At 39.7% G+C, this 16552-nt stretch overlaps 1 protein-coding gene and 1 non-coding gene across 2 annotated transcripts in view; one reads left to right on the forward strand and one right to left on the reverse strand.

Annotated features, from left to right (window-relative positions):
* The window catches only part of SEC13 (SEC13 homolog, nuclear pore and COPII coat complex component), a 41865-nt gene that overhangs the window by 16305 nt on the left and 9008 nt on the right, over positions 1 to 16552 (reverse strand). The window contains exon 6 of the mRNA XM_065933888.1: positions 6 to 139. Within this exon, the coding sequence (XP_065789960.1) occupies positions 6 to 139 (134 nt within the window). The remainder of the gene's footprint in view (positions 1 to 5; positions 140 to 16552) is intronic.
* On the forward strand, positions 16121 to 16225 carry LOC136168135 (small nucleolar RNA U13). Its single transcript, XR_010663283.1, has one exon. It is a non-coding gene; the product is annotated as a small nucleolar RNA U13 (small nucleolar RNA).

Raw genomic sequence — 16552 nt, forward strand, 5'->3', positions numbered from 1 at the left:
CTTACTTCCACAGCTTGATGAGGTTGTCACAGCCTCCTGACGCAAACTTCTTGATGTAGTTGGGCTTCTGCCCAGATGGCTGGTCTATGAGGCTCCCAGGCACGACAGCAGGCGCCCAGCTGACCGCATTGCAGCCAATCTGTAAGGAGAGGGACTCGTGCCGACTCTGCCCCCTGGCCCGGCAACAGGACACTGCTTCTGCAGACCTAAGGTTGGCAATTATCTCCTCTCCAGTTCTCAGGACTGGATTATGCAGGTCAGCTCTTTTAACGAACTAAGGATTAGCCACCCAGAACTCTCCTTCAAGGATTCCTTATGGTGCGTGTCTTTTTCAGCAACATGCATTTAAAGTAGGAAGCAGGGACTCTCAGGAAATTTAAAAAACAGAACATATTCCAAATATATGAAGGGAGGGCACAGATTTCAGAAAACCACACAAAGTAAATACATGGTTTCATGAATTACTCTGAAGTACTCCTGTAATCACTCCCAGGTCAAAAAATAAAATGACCATTTACCCAAGAAGCCCTGTCACTTATGTCCTACTTGAATCACAGCTCCTCTTCCCCACAGTAAACCCTATTCTGATTTCTATTCACCACCTTTGTCATCCAAATATGCATTCCGAGGCACCAGTTTAGTTGTGCCATTAAAAATATACATGTATTTCTTGACTGCAGTGTTCTCTTTTTTACTGAAATACAGTTGATTTGCAAGACCTGTGTCAGTTTCAGGTGTACAGCAGAGGGACACGTTTTTCAGATTTTTGTCCATTTTAAGTTATCAATATTATACTGAAAAGAGTGCCCTGTGCTATAGAATAATTCCTTGTTGGTTATTATTGTTATATAGTAGTGTGTACATGTTAATCACAAATTCCTAATTTATCCTCCCTCCCCCTTTTCCCTTTAGTAACCATAAGTTTGTTTTCCTTTTTCTGGTCACGCTGTGCCACATATGGGATCTCAGTTCCCCAACCAGAGGTCAAACCCACACCCCCTGGGCTGGGAGCACAGAGTCTTAACCAGTGGACCACCAGGGAAGTCCCATAAGTTTGCTTTCTATGTCTGTGAGGCTGTGTTTTACATCAATTTTTAAGATCCCACATGTAAGAGATATCATATGATGTTTGTCTTTCTCTGACTTCATTTTTATAATAATGTCTAGGTCCATCCAATGCAAATGGCATCATTCTGTTCTTTTTATGGCTGAGTAACACCCCACTGTATATGTATGCACCACATCACCTTTATCCATTCCTCTCCCGATGGACATTCGGGTTGTTTCCATGTCTTGGCTAATACAGTGCTGCCATGAGCAATGAGGTGTGTGTATCTTTTCAGATTAGAGTTTTCACTTTTTCTGGATATATGCCCTGGAAAGGGACGTGTATCCCATGTATGGTAGCTCTATTTTTAGTTTTTAAAGGAGTCTCCACATTGTTTTCCATACTGGCTGCATCAATTTGCATTCCCACCAACAGTGCAGGATGTTTCTTTCCTTTTGTCCACATACTCCCTACCATTTATTTTTTTGTAGACTTTTTGATGATGTTTATTCAGTTGTGACCAACCTAGATAGCATATTAAAAACCAGAGACATTACTTTGTCAACAAAGGTCCATCTAGTCAAGGCTATGGTTTTCCCAGTGGTCATGTATGGATGGGTGTGAGAGTTGGATTATTAAGAAAGCTGAGCGCAGAAGAATTGATGCTTTTGAACTGTGGTATTAAAGACTCTTGAGAGTCCCTTGGACTGCAAGGAGGTCCAACCAGTCCATCCTCAAGGAAATCAGTCCTGGGTGTTCATTGGAAGGACTGATTTTGAAGCCAAAACTCCAGTATTTTGGCCACCTGATGCAAAGAGCTGACTCATTTGAAAAGACCCTGATGTTGGGAAAGATTGAAGGCTGGAGGAGAAGGGGACGACAGAGGATGAGATGGTTAGATGGCATCACTGACTCAAATGGACATGAGTTTCGGTAAACTCCGGGAGTTGGTGATGGACAGGGAGGCCTGGCGTGCTGCAGTTCATGGGGTTGCAGAGTCGGACATGACTGGGCAACTGAACTGACTGATTTTGACCAGTGTGAGTAAAAACATTTTTTTGATGTTTCTTGCACCTCTCATTTATAGATTTCCCCCCTGTGATCTTACTAATCAGATTTGGGTTCGTTCCTTTTGCCAAGAGGAAAATACGCCATACAGGGTATGGTGTGTTCCTTCAGCAGGAGGCATATGATCTCAGACTGTCTCTCTTTATATGTTATTACCATGTCAATAATTTATGCCTCTTTTAATTCACTGGGCATTACAAAATGGTGATACTATCATTCTATTCCTTTGTCATTTATTACAGGGAATACTCTACAGAGGGGCAATTTCATTCATTAATATTTGCTTCCCCATAGGGGTACAGATCAGGTAGGAAAGGCAGGATAAACACTTAACCCCTTCTGAACCAGTTTCGTCTTTCTTCAAAGATGACTGATTCTTCTTTACTAAATAAATGTCAGGATGAAGGCATTGATTTAAGCGTATTTGATGGGTTTCAGTTCATTGTAATCATTCTAACTTTTTACAATCAAACTGCCCATCTTTGGCATTGTGAGCCTGTTCAAGGTGGCTCCTTTGATATAACCTTAGTATGTCTGTCACTGATTTCTTTTCTATCTGGTATAACAAGATGTTTGTTCCTTTCCTGCCTCAAAACCTGGGATTGTCCATTTCCCAAAGAGCTCTGGATTTTTTCAGTGAGAAACTATTTCAAGTGTACTTCTGGTGCTAAGGATATTCACTGATAGACGATTATTCATTTTATTTCATTTAACACACAGCAGAACAGCCTCAGAATAATAATACCATCAATATGATAACTAGTAGTATTTGCATCAGTCCATGGGGTTGCAAAGAGTCAGACATGACTCAGCAACTTAACAACTCCATTCTCCCATAGTTTTTTTTTTGGGGGGGTGGTGGGGTGTTTTTGTATGTATGGTACCAACATTAAGAAGTCTAGATCGCCAGGTGTTTGTGCCGCACACCATTTTTTAATAGTTATACTCTATCTATCTTAGCTGAGCACATGACCAGGACTCATTCAGTCTTAAGTTCTATTTATATGGATGTCTTTCTAGCCATTTTTGTGGTCTAAAACTTATTCTCTAGTAGATACCTCAGGAAGGGCTCATGGAAACAGTAGTCCTTGAGTTTTTGCATACTGGTAACAGTCTGCATTCTTTACACTCCAAATTGTAAAGACAGCTTTGAGATCTAACTGATGTTAACAGCACATAAACTGCACAAGCTGATTAACTTTGACATCAGCATATCCTGTAAAGCCATCACTACAATCAAGATATCAAATGAATCTCAAAGTGCTGAAAGAAAAAAACCCTTCCAACCAAGAATACTCTACCTTGCAAAGTTACTGTTCAGAATTAAAGGAAAGATGGTTTTCCACACAAGCAAAAGTGAAAGGATTTCATCACTAAACCAGCCTTACAAGAAATGTTAAAGGGACTTTTTTAAACTGAAAAGAAAGGGTGCTAATTAGTAACAAGAAAACATATAAAAGTATAAATCTTCCATGTTTTATGCTCATAATATAAATATATATTGAAGGTAGTGGGTTAATTGCTTATGATGCTATTGTGAAGGTTTAAAAAGTAATAAAAATCTGTGACTACGGTAATTAGTTAAAAGGATACACAAAAAGATGTAAAATGTTACATCAAACAAAAAGTGGGTGGGGAGGGTAAAAATATAGAGCTTTAGAAAGGGTACAAATTTAAGTTATCAACTTAAAATAGACTGTTATTAATATGAATTGTTATATGTAAACTTCATAATAAAGACAAAGCAAAAATCTATATAGTAGATATACAAAAGATAATGATAAAGTAATCTGAACATGAAAGTGACAGTGTTAATTATTCAGTTGTGTCCGACTCTTTGTGACTCCATGGACTGTAGCCCACCAGGCTCCTCTGTTCATGGAATTCTCCAGGCAAGAAAACTGGAGGGGGTAGCCATTCCCTTCTCCAGGGGATCTTCCTGACCCAGGGATCAAACCTGGGTCTCCTGCATTGTGGGTGGATTCTTTACCGTCTGAGTCACCATGGAAGCCCAAGGATAAAGGTCATCAAACTACAAAGTAAGAGAGCTAAACAAGTATAAAAGCCACAAAAAAACAGTAACACAGCATTAAGAACATACCTATCAATAATTACTTTAAATGTAAATCAACTAAATTTTCCAATTAAAAGACATGGAAGGATGGCTGACAGGAGAAAAAAACAAGATCATCCGTATGCTACCTATAAGAGACTCACTCCAGACTTAAGGACACACAAAGGCTGAAAAAGAAGGGGTGGAAAAAGATGTTCCACGCAAATGGAAAGCAAAAGAGCTGGGGTAGTGATATCTTTATCAGACGAAACAGACTTTAATACGGAGGCTGCACTAAGAGACAAAGAAGGGCATTAGATAATGACAAAGGAGTCAATCCAAAAAGATGATATAACATTTGTAAACATTTACGCACTCAACATAGGAGAACCAAAATATATAAAGCAAGTATTAACAGACTTGAAGGGAGATATAGGCAGCAATACAGTAACAGTAGGGTTATGTCAATGGCTAGATCATCCAGACAGAAAATGGCCTTAGGGACACATTAGACCAGAGGAACTTTACAGAGATATAGAGAATGTTCCACCCAAAGCAGCAGAATACAGGCATGTCTCACTCTATTGTATCTTGTTTCACTGTGCTTAATACCTCAGTCGAGTTCTTCACAAACTGAAGGCTGTGGCAACCTTACATAGAGCAATTCAACTGGAGCCATTTTTCCAACAGCATTTACCCACTTCTCATCTATGTGTCACACTTTGGTAATTCTTGCAATATTTCAAACTTTTTCATTATTACATTGGTCTTGGTGATCTGTGCTGAGTGATCTTTGATGTTACTAATACTGATGTTATTTATGACTTGCTAAAGGCTCATATGATGGTTAGTTTTTTTAAGCAATGAAGTGTTTTTTAAAGTATGTACACTGTTTTAGACATAATGCTATTATTGCATACGTAGTAGACTAGTATAGTTTACATATAACTTTTACGTGCACTGGGAATCCAAAAATTCATGTGACTCCTTTTATTGTGATATTTGTTTACTGTGGTGGTCTGGAACCAGACCCACACTATCTCTGTGGTATGCCTGGATACAGTCTTCTCAAGTGCACATGGAACATTATCCAGGACAGATCTTATGTTAGGCCACAAAAAAATTTTAATAAATTTAAGATGACTGAAGTCCAGGGGTCTCCGGTGGAGGTGTGGGTTGACAGTGGCCTGCCGTGGCGTCAGGGGCACTGAATACAACAATGCTGGCATAGGTCCTTTTGAAGGAGGTTGCCATTATCGCCATTGTTTGCAACCACAGTTTGGCCTCAGTTCAAACAACAGGGAGGGAACACAGCCCCACCCATCAACAGAAGATTAGATTAAAGATATACTGAGCACAGCCCCACCCAGCAGAACTAGACCCAGATTCCCCCACATCCAGTCCCTCCCATCAGGAAGCTTCCACAAGCCTCCTATCCTTATCCATCAGAAGGCAGACAAAATGAAAACCACAATCACAGAAAGCTAAGCAAACTGATCTCAAGGATGACAGCCCTGTCTAACATACTGTGTAGGGCCACCCAAAACGGACAGGTCAGGATGGAGTTCTGACAAAATGTGGTAGACTGGAGGAGGGAATGGCAAACCATTTCAGTATTCTTGCCTTGAGAACCCCATAAACAGAATGAAAAGACAAAAAGATATGACAATGAAAGATGAATTCTCCAGGTCAGTAGGTGCCCAGTATGCTACTGGAGAAGAGTGGAGAAATAGCTCCAGAAAGAATGAAGAGACAGCCAAAGCAAAAACAACACCCAGTTGTGGATGTGACTGGTGATGGAAGCAAAGTCCAATGCTGTAAAAACAATACTGCATAGAAATCTGGAATATTAGGTCCATAAATCAAGGCAAATTGGAAGTGGTCAAACAGGAGATGGCAAGAGTGACCACTGACATTTTAGGAGTCAGTGAACTAAAATGGACCGAAATAGGCGAATTTAATTCAGATGTGGGCAAGGATCCCTTAGAAGAAACGGAGTAGCCCTCATAGTTAACAAAAGAGTCTGAAATGCAGTACTTGGGTGCAATCTCAAAAATGACAGAATAATCTCTGTTCATTTCCAAGGCAAACCATTCAATATTACAGTAATCCAAGTCTATGCCCCAACCAGTAATAATGAAGAAGCTGAAGCTGAACAGTTCTATGACGACCTACAAGACCTTCTAGAACTAATACCAAGAAAAGATGTCCTTTTCATCATAGGGGACTGGAATGCAAAAGTAGAAAGTTAAGAGATACCTGGAGTAACAGGCAAGTTTGGCCTTGCAGTACAAAATGAAGTAGGGCAAAGGCTACAGAGTTTTGCCAAGAGAATGCACTGGTCATAGCAAATACCCTCTTCCAACAACACAAGAGACGACTCTATACATGGACGTCACCAGATGGTCAATACCAAAATCAGACTGATTATGTTCTTTGCAGCCAAAGATGGAGAAGCTCTATATAGTCAGCAAAAATAAGATCGGGAGCTGAATGTGGCTCAGATCATGAACTCTTTATTGCACAATTCGGGCTTAACTTTAAGAAAGTTAAGCTAAACCATTCAGGTATGACCTAAGTCAAACCCCTTATGATTCTACAGTGGAAGTGACACAGACTCAAGGGATTAGATCTGATAGATAAGAGTGCCTGAAGAACTATGGATGGAGGTTCGTGACATTCCCAAGAAAAAGGAAAGCAAAGCAGCAAAATGGTTGTCTAAGGAGGCCTTACAAAAGCTGAGAAAAGAAGAGAAGTGAAAGGCAAATGAGAAAAGAAAAGATATACCCATTTGAATGCAGAGCTCCAAAGAACAGCAAAGAGAAATAAGAAAGCCTTCCTAAGTGAACAATGCAAAGTAGCAGAGAAAAACAATAGAATGGGAAAGACTAGAGATCTCTTCAAGAAAATTAAAAAAAACAAAGGAAAATTTCATGCAAAGATGGGCACAATTAGGACAAAAACAGTATGGACCTAACAGAAGCAGAAGATGTTAAGAAGAGCAGGCAAGAATACACAGAAACACTATTCAAAAAAGATCTTAATGACCCATATAACCATGATGGTGTGATCACTCACCTAAGTGGGCCTTAGGAAGCATCACTACAAACAAAGCTAGTGGAAGTGATGGAATTCCAGCTGAGCTATTTCAAATCCTAGAAGATGATGCTGTGAAAGTGCTGCACTCAGTATGCCTGCAAATTTGGAAAACTTGGCAGTGGACACAGGACTGGAAAAGGTCAGTTTTCATTCCAATCCCAAAGAAAGGCAATACCAAAGAATTCAAACTACCGCACAATTGCACTCATCTCACATGCTAGCAAAGTAATGCTCAAAATTCTCCAAGCCAGGCTTCAACAGTACACGAAATGAGAACTTCCAGATGTCCAAGCTGGATTTAGAAAAGGTAGAGGAACCAGAGATTAAATTGCCAACACCAGCTGGATCACAGAAAAAGCAAGAGAATTCCAGGAAAACCTCTGGTTTATTAACTATGCCAAAGGCTCTGACTGTGTGGGTCACAACAAACTGGTAAATTCTTCAAGATATGGGAATACCAGACCACCTTACCAGCCTCCTGAGAAATCTGTATGTAAGTCAAAAAGCAACAGTTAGAACTGGACATGGAACAACAGACTGGTTTCAAATAGGGAAAGGAGTATGTCCAGGCTGTATATATACCATCACTGGGTTTATTTAACTTACATGCAGAGTACATCATGCGAAGTGCTGGGCTGGATGAAGTGCAAGCTGGAATCAAGCTTGCCAGGAAAAATATCAATAACCTCAGATATGGGGATGACACCACATTTATGGCAGAAAGTGAAGAGGAATTAAAGAGCATCTTGATAAAAGTGAAACAGGAGAGTGAAAAAGCTGGCTTAAAACTCAACATTCAGAAAACCAAGACCATGGCATCCCGTCCCATCACTTCACGGCAAATTGATGGGACAACAAAGGAAACAGTGACAGACTGTCTTTTCTTAGGCTTCAAAATCACTGCAGATGGTGACTGCAGTCATGAGGTTGAAAGATGTTTGCTCCTTGGAAGAAAAGCTATAACAAATCCACACAGCATATTAAGAAGCAGAGACATTACTTTGTCGACAAAGGTCTGTCTAGTCAGAGCTATGGTTTTTCCAGTAGTCATGTTTGGATGTGAGAGCTGGACCATAAATAAAGCAGACTGCAGAGGAATTGATGCTTTTGAACTGTGGTGTTCGAGAAGACTCTTGAGAGTCCCTTGGACAGCAAGGAGATCAAATCAGTCAATCCTAAAGGAGATCAGTCCTGAATATTCATTGGAAGAACTGATGCTGAAGCTCCAATGCTTTGGCCACCTGACGTGAAGAACTGACTCACTGGAAAAGACCCTGAAAGACTGAAGGCAGGCATTAGGAAAGATTGAAGGCAGGAGGTGAAGGGGACGACAGAGGACGAGATGGTTGGATGGCATCACTGACTCGATGGACATGAGTTTGAGCAAGTTCCAGGACTTGGTGAAGGACAGGGAAGCCTGGCATGCTGCAGTCCATGGGGTCACAAAGAGCCAGAAATGACTGAGCAACTGAACTAAAGTCCTATTAAGCATCTTTTCTGACTACAATGATATGAAACTAGAAATTAATAAGCAGGAGAAAACTGGAAAATCCACAAATATGTGAAGAATAAACAACATGCTACTGAACAGCCAACGGGTTAACAAAGATATCAAAAGAGTAATAACAAAAACACCATCAGACAAATGAAAACAGAAATACAACACACCAAAATTCGTGGAAGGCATTAAAAGCAGTTCTAAGAGGGACGTTCACAGCAATAAATACCTAAAGAAAAAAAAAAAACTCAAAAACCCCTAACTTTACACCTCAAGGTACCAGAAAAAGAACAGCAAATGAAGACCAAACTCAGTGGAAGGAAGGAAGGAACAAGAAACAGTAGAAATAAATGAAGTAGAGACTAAAAAGACAATAAAAAGATAAATGAAACTAAGAGGTGGTTCTTTGAAACTATAAATAAAACACACAAACCTTTAGCTATACTAAGAAAAAAGAGGGCTCAAATTTCATTTGATAAATGAAAGAGGGGTAACTGACACCACAGAGATACAAAAGTTCATTAGAGTACACTAAGAGAAATAATAGGCAAACAAATGGCAACAGAAGTAATGGATACATTCCTAGAAACACAGAGCATTGCAAGACTGAATCATGAAGAAACAGAAAATCTAATTAGACCGTTAACTGTGAACATAGATGATAAAATCCTCAACAAAATAATCAGCAAACCAAGTTCAACAATATCACAAAGGATCATACACGTGATGAAGTGAGGTTTATTCCAGGGATTCAAGGCTGGTTTAACAGTCACAAATCTATCCAGGTGTTTACAAAATGAAGGAAAAAAAATCACATAATCATCTCAATAGATACAGAAGAAGCATTTGATAAAATTCAGCACCCATTTATGATAAAACTCTCAACAAAATGGGTATGGAAGGTGCGTCCCTCAACATACATAAAGGCCATACATGACAAGCCTATAGCTAACATTATTCTCTGAGATCAGGAACAAGACAAAGATGCCCATACTTGCCACTATTATGCCTCAAAGTATTAGAAATCCCAGTGAGAGCAATCAGACAAGAAAAAGAAATAAAAGGCATCTAAATTGGAAAGGAAACAGTAGAACTGTCAGTAGTTGGAAATGATATATTATATACAGAAAATCCTCAAGTTCCACCAAAAAATTATTAGCAACAATAAAAGAATTTAGTAAAGCTGAAGGATACAAAATCAATATACAAAAATTTCTTACATTTCCATACACCAATAATGAACTATCAGAAAAGGAACTGTGAAAACAACCCATTCACAAGTGCATCAAAAAGAAAAAAATACCTAGGAACCAATGTGAGCAACGAGGTGAAAGACTGGTGCACCGAGAACAATGATGAGAGTAAAGACAGCACAGACGAGAGGTATCTGCGCAGGTGGATTGGAAGAGTATTGTTGGAGTGTCAATTCTACTCAGCAATCTATGGATCTGATGAAATTCCTATCAAAGTTCCAATGCCATTTTTCACAGAAACAGAACATACAATCCTAAAATCTGTATGGAATCACAAAAGACCCCTTAATTAAAAAATGCAGTGATAAAACAGTGTGCTCAGTCACATCCAACTCCTTGTGACCCCATGGACTGTAGCCCACCAGGCTCCTCTGTCCATGGGATTCTCCAGGCAAGAATGCTGGAGTGGGCCGCCATTTCCTTCTCCAAAACAGTATGGTACTGGCATTAAAAACAGACAGACATTATTTATAACACTGCTACTGTCTACATTCAGTTACGTACCTGTTATTTTCTATCCTTACTAAAATGTAAACTCAAAATAAAGACATAAAACCCAACCAGACACATAGATCAATGGAGCAGAATAGAGAACCCAGAGATAAACCCATGCCTCTGTGGGCAACTAATTTATGACAAAGGAGCCAGGACTATACAACGGGAAAAGGACAGTCCCTCCAACAGACAGCGTTGGGAAAACTTGACGGCCACGTCAGAGTGGAACTGAACCACCACCTTACCCCATACACAAAAACTACTTCAAACGTATTAAAGAATGTGAGACCTGCAGCCATAAAACTCCTAGAGAAAACCTTAGGTGCTAAGTTCCTTGACACTGATTTTGGTGTTGATTTTCTGGACCTGACTCCAAAAGCAAAGGCAACGTAAGAAAATATAGACAAGAGGGAGTACATCAAACAAAAATACAGCAAGAGAAATCATCAACAAAGTGAAAAGGCAACGTGTGGAATGGGAAAACCATTTGCAAACTGTGTACCTAATAAGCGGTCGATATCCAAAATATAAAAGAACTCACACAACTCAACAGTAAAAAGCAAATAATTCAACTCAAAAATGCCAGAGGATGTCAATATATGGTTTTCCAAAGAAGATACACAGGGGCTTCCCTGGTGGTCTAGTGGTTAAGAATCCGCCTCGCAACGCAGCGGACACCAGTTCGATCCCTGGTCCAGGAAGATTCCACCTGCCGCAGGGCAACTAAGCCCATGTGCCACAACTACTAAAGCCTGAACACTCTAGAGCTGCCCGCACACTCTAGAGTTTGTGCTTGGTAACAAGAGAAGCCACGGCCTGAGAAATCTGCATGCGCACTGCAGCTGGAGAGTAGCCCCTACTCGCTGCAACCAGAGAAGGGCCTTCAGGCAGCAACAAGACCCAGCACAGCCAAAAATAAATATATATATATTAAAAAAAAAAAAACAAAAAAAAGAAGATACACAGATGGGGTACAAGGATCAACAAGTACATGAAAAGACACTCAACATCACTAGCCATCAGGGAAATGCAAATCAAAACCACAATGGAGAGCACCTCACACCTGTCAGAACACATCCTACTGAACACACAAGTGTTGGTGAGCATGTAGAAAAAAGGGAACCCCTTTGTGCACAGCTGGTGGTAGTGTAAACTGGTGTAGCCACTATGGAACACAGTACGGAGGATCCTCAAAAAGTTAAAAATAAAACTACCTAGATAGATACAGCAGTACCACTTCTGGCTATTTATACCAAAAACCAAAGAAACCCTCCATTAATTCTAAATATATCTGCACCCCACCCCCATGCTCACTGTAGCATTTATAATAGCCAAGATATGTAATCAAGTTAAGTGTCCATCAACAGATAAATGGATAAACAGGTGAGGTGTACACACACAGAGAAGAATATTACTCAGCCAAAAATAAGAATGAAATCTTTCCATCTGCAGCAACATGGATGGATCTTGAGGGCATCATGCTAAGTGAAATAAGAAAGAGAAAGACAAATACTGTATGATCTCACTTAAACTAACACTAATAAAAAACCCCAAGCGCACAGATACAAAGAACAGATTGGTGCTTCCAGTGGTGGTGATGAGGGATTAGAAAAATGGGTGAAAGAGGTCAAAAGGTACAAACTTTCAGTTATAACAGCTTGCAGGCTCCAATCCTGGGACATCTCAGGCCAAACAACCAGCAGGGCAAGAAGACAGCCCTACCTATCAGCAGACAGGCTGCCTATAAAGTATTCCTGAGCCCACAGCCGGCCCTGCCCACCAGGGGGACAAGACCCAGCTCCAACCACCAGTGGGTAGGAACCAGTCCCTTCCACCAAGAGGCCTGCCAAAGTCTCTTAGACCAGCCTCATCCACCGGGGCAGACGGCAGAAGCAAGAACCACCACCTGCACACAGAAACCACAATTACAGAAAGTTAGACAGAATGAGACAGTAGAAGGATATGCTCCAGACGAAGAAACATGATAAATCCCCAGAAGAACAACTAAGTGAAGTACAGGCAGGCAATCTACTCTAAAAAGAATTCAGGGTAATGATAGTAAAAATGTTTTAAGATCTTGGAAAAAGAATGGAGGCACAGACTAGGAAGACACACAAAATGTTTAATAAAAAGCTAGAGAATCTGAAGAACAAAAAGAGATGAAAAATAGAATAACCAAAGTGAAAAATACACTAGCAGGACTCAGTAGCAGAATAAGGAATGCAGAAGACTGGATAAGTGAGATGCAAGATGGAATGGTGGAAATCACTGCCATGAAAAAGAATAAAGAAGAAAGACTGAAAAGAAAGGAAGACCTTTGTCATAACATTAAACACAAAACATTCACATTATAGGGGTTCCAGAAGGAAGAGAGAAAGGATGTGAGAAAATATTTGAAAAGATAATAGTTGAAAACTTCCCTAATATGGGAAAGGAAATAGTTACTGAAGTGCAGGAAGCAGAATCCCAGGCAGGATAACCCAAGGTGGAAAATGCTGAGACACATAGCAATCAAATTGACAAAAAGTAAAGACAAAGAGAAAATATCAAAAGCAACAAGGGAAAAGCCACAAATAGCGTAGGACGGAATTCCCATAAGGTGAGCAGCTGGTTTCTCAGCAGAAACTCTATGGGCCGAAAGGGAGCGGCACAACACATTTAAAGGGAGGGAAGGGAAGAACCTGCGCCCAAGAACACTCTAACCAGCAAGGCTCTCATTTAGGTTCAAAGGGGAAAGCAAGAGCTTTACAGACAAGCAAAAGCTGAGAGAGTTCAGCACCATCAGACCAGCTCTGCAACAAATGCCAAAGGAATTTCTCTAGGCAGGGTGAAAGGAGGTCACAACTAGAAACAAGAAAATTATGAATGGAAAAGCTCACTGGTAAAGGGAAACAAAATACAGGTAGGAAATCATCCACAGAAACATGGTATCAAAATCAACAATTGTGAGGAGAGTACAAATGCAAAATATTGGAAATGCATTTAAAATTAAAAGACCAGCAATTTAAAACAATCTTATTTATATATAGACCACTGTATCAAAACCTCATAGTAACCACAAACTGAAAATCTACAATAGATACACAATATAAATAAGAAAAAGGAATGCAAACACAGCACTAAAGTTAGTCATCAAATCACAAGAGAAAAAAAGAGGAAGAGGAGAAAAAAAGACCTACAAAAACAAGTCCACAACAATTAACAAAATGGCAATAAGAACATACATATCAATAATTACTGTAAACATAAACAGATTAAATGCTCCAACCAAAAGACACAGGCTGGCTGAATGGATACAAATTTTCAGTTGTAAAGTAAGTACATGACGGGGGATGTGATGCACAGCTTGGTGACTAGTTAATACTTCCATTTAAAAAAAAGTGATTAAAAAAATAGTAAGTTATTGGTAAAAAAGAGAATGAACACATCTGTCATCTCCAAGTTTGCAGTCCACCTCTGCCCCTCATCCCCCTAGCTCAGCAAACACTGATCTGGTGTGACTCAAGTTTGCTTTTCCATACTATAGAATCAGAGTATGTACCTTTTGACTGATTTTTTTCTTCCACTCAGCACAGTTATTTTAAAATGTGTTTATCTTGTATCAATAGTCATTTCTTTTTATTGCTAGGTAACATTTCTACTAGATCACCGTTTGTTGGCCCATTCACCTGTTGATTCACCTTTGGGTTATTTCCTATATATTTGGCTATTAAAGCTGCTATAAACTTTTTGTACGTTAGGTCTCTGCGTGAACTTGAAAGTCAATTTCACTAAGTTAAATCCTTGGCTCACACATTCTTTCCTTGAGTGTTGCAAATGTGTTCTCCATTTTCTCTTGCACTGATCATTGCCGTTGAAAAGACTGATGATAATCTGTTTCCCTTCTAAATCACATGGCTCCTTTTGCCTAGATGCCTTAAGGATTTGTTTTAAAAGCCAGTAATTTCACTATACTTAGAGGTCTTTTGGCTTGTGAGTCTGGGTTGATATTCTTAAGTATAAGGTATACTCTCTCAATATGTAGTTTCAAAGAGAGTTCTTGAATTTTAAGATAGTTTTTCTTTAATCAATTTTTAGTATTTGTTCTGATTTCTTCTGGACTCCTAATATTCACATTTGATCTTTGCCTGTCTCCACTTTTTGTCAAAATCTATTTATAGCTTCATCTTGGGGGGATTTCCCCTTCTTTTCACATTATTTATCTTAAGGCATTATTCTGCTGTTTATTTGCTCTTACACTCCTTCTAAATTTAGTCTTTATAATTTTACATTTCTTTCTTGAGTCCTGTCATTTCATTTTTTCTTGAATTTTTCTAATTTTGATTTATGCTATTTTTTATGCCTTTTGTCATTAAAAAAAAAGTCTTTTTAGCGTGTTTTGAAATAGATGACAACTGATTCAATTTCTGTTGGCATGTCTTTCTTTCACTGTGTGTAAAGGTGCTATTCTACATATTCTTTGTTTCCTAAAGGAAAACTCTGTGTGTGATCTCACTTCAAATACTTTTCTGGTATTTTTATGTGAAATTAGTTTTCCTGATGGTGAGGTTCAGGAAAGTCTTCCTCAGTTCAGAAGTCTGTTTTGTGCGGTGTTAAGAAACGTGGCACTTGCTCTGGGGATTTCAAGGCTGTGTTCCTCTCGCCCACTCTGGTCTAAATCCTTCATTCTGCGTCTCTTTGGCTCCGCGTCCCTCTGCTCATGAGGGGTGCTGCTGAAAGCAAGCCCTGCGGGTTGTGAGGGCCAGATTTCCCCACGCCCCCTTTTTCAGTTTCTTATGGTGGGTCCCTGCACTCATTTGGGCGAGAGAGTGCAAGCCCACTCCCCCAGTCAGTTCTCCAAAGACACACAGATGGCCAGTAAGCGCATGAAAAGATCCCTAACACCATTAGCCACTGGAGAAATGCAAATCACAACCACAAGCAGGTACTGCTTTACACCCACTGGGATGGCAATCATCAAAAGAAAAGCAGTGTTGGCAGGGGTGTGGAGAAACTGAAACCTTCATACCCTGCTGGCAGGAACGTAAAACGGTGGTTAATTTGGATAATAGTTTAGCAGTACTTCAAAAAATTAAACAGAGCTTCCCTTGCTTGGCGGTTCCACACCCAGGTAGTTACCCAAGAAAATTAAAATTTTCACAAACTTATACACAAATGTTTGTAAGACTGTTATTCATAATGACTGCTGATGAATAAAAATGAAATAAATGCAAAATAAAATGTGTATATTCACACAGTGGAATATTATTCAGTCATAAAAAAGGAACAAAGCAGTGATATATGCTATGATCTGGATGAAACCTGGATAAACCTTGAAAACATGCTAAGTCAAAGAAGTCAGTCTTCTGTGGACTGTACTGCATAATTCCATTTACAGACAATGTCCAGAATAGGCAAATTCATAGACAGAAGTTAGATTAGGGTTGTTGAGGGCTAGAGGTAGGGTGGGGTGGAGAGTGACTGCTAATGGGGCTTCTTATTGAGGTGATGAAAATTATTTGGGTATTAATGGTGAGAGTTGTACAACTTTGTGAGTATACTAAAAACTACAGAACTCTTTATGCTTTAAAAGGGTGAACTTTATGAGTTTAAAATGTTACGAATAGATCCTTTTGTAGTTCATAAGCATGATGATTGGGTGTTCACGCTGCTGCGTGACATGTGCCTCCCTCTAAACCTTGTTACCACATCGGCACATTACCTGTCTGATGTGAAGAAAAAATAAATAAATAAATAAAATGTTACGAATAAAAGTACAAAATCCCTGTTTTCAGACAGCGGCTGTGGGCCAAGTGGCCAGCTATGCTTCCAGCGAACACCTCGTGCTCTTTGTGGGTGCTCCGCAGGTGTCACTGGAAGGCGCTGCTCACCGCTTACTTCCTCCTCTTGCTCACATGCCAATACCACACAGTCTTGGTGTTGTGGATGGTCCACCCCCCTTCACTTATACTTTGGAGTTCATGGAAATACCTTTTACCCAGTTCTGTTGTTAACTACTGCTCAGGAAGTTTTGGTTTTGCTGCCTAAGTTGCTCTGTT

Source organism: Muntiacus reevesi, chromosome 4, assembly GCF_963930625.1.
Source record: "Muntiacus reevesi chromosome 4, mMunRee1.1, whole genome shotgun sequence".
NCBI lineage: Eukaryota > Metazoa > Chordata > Mammalia > Artiodactyla > Cervidae > Muntiacus > Muntiacus reevesi.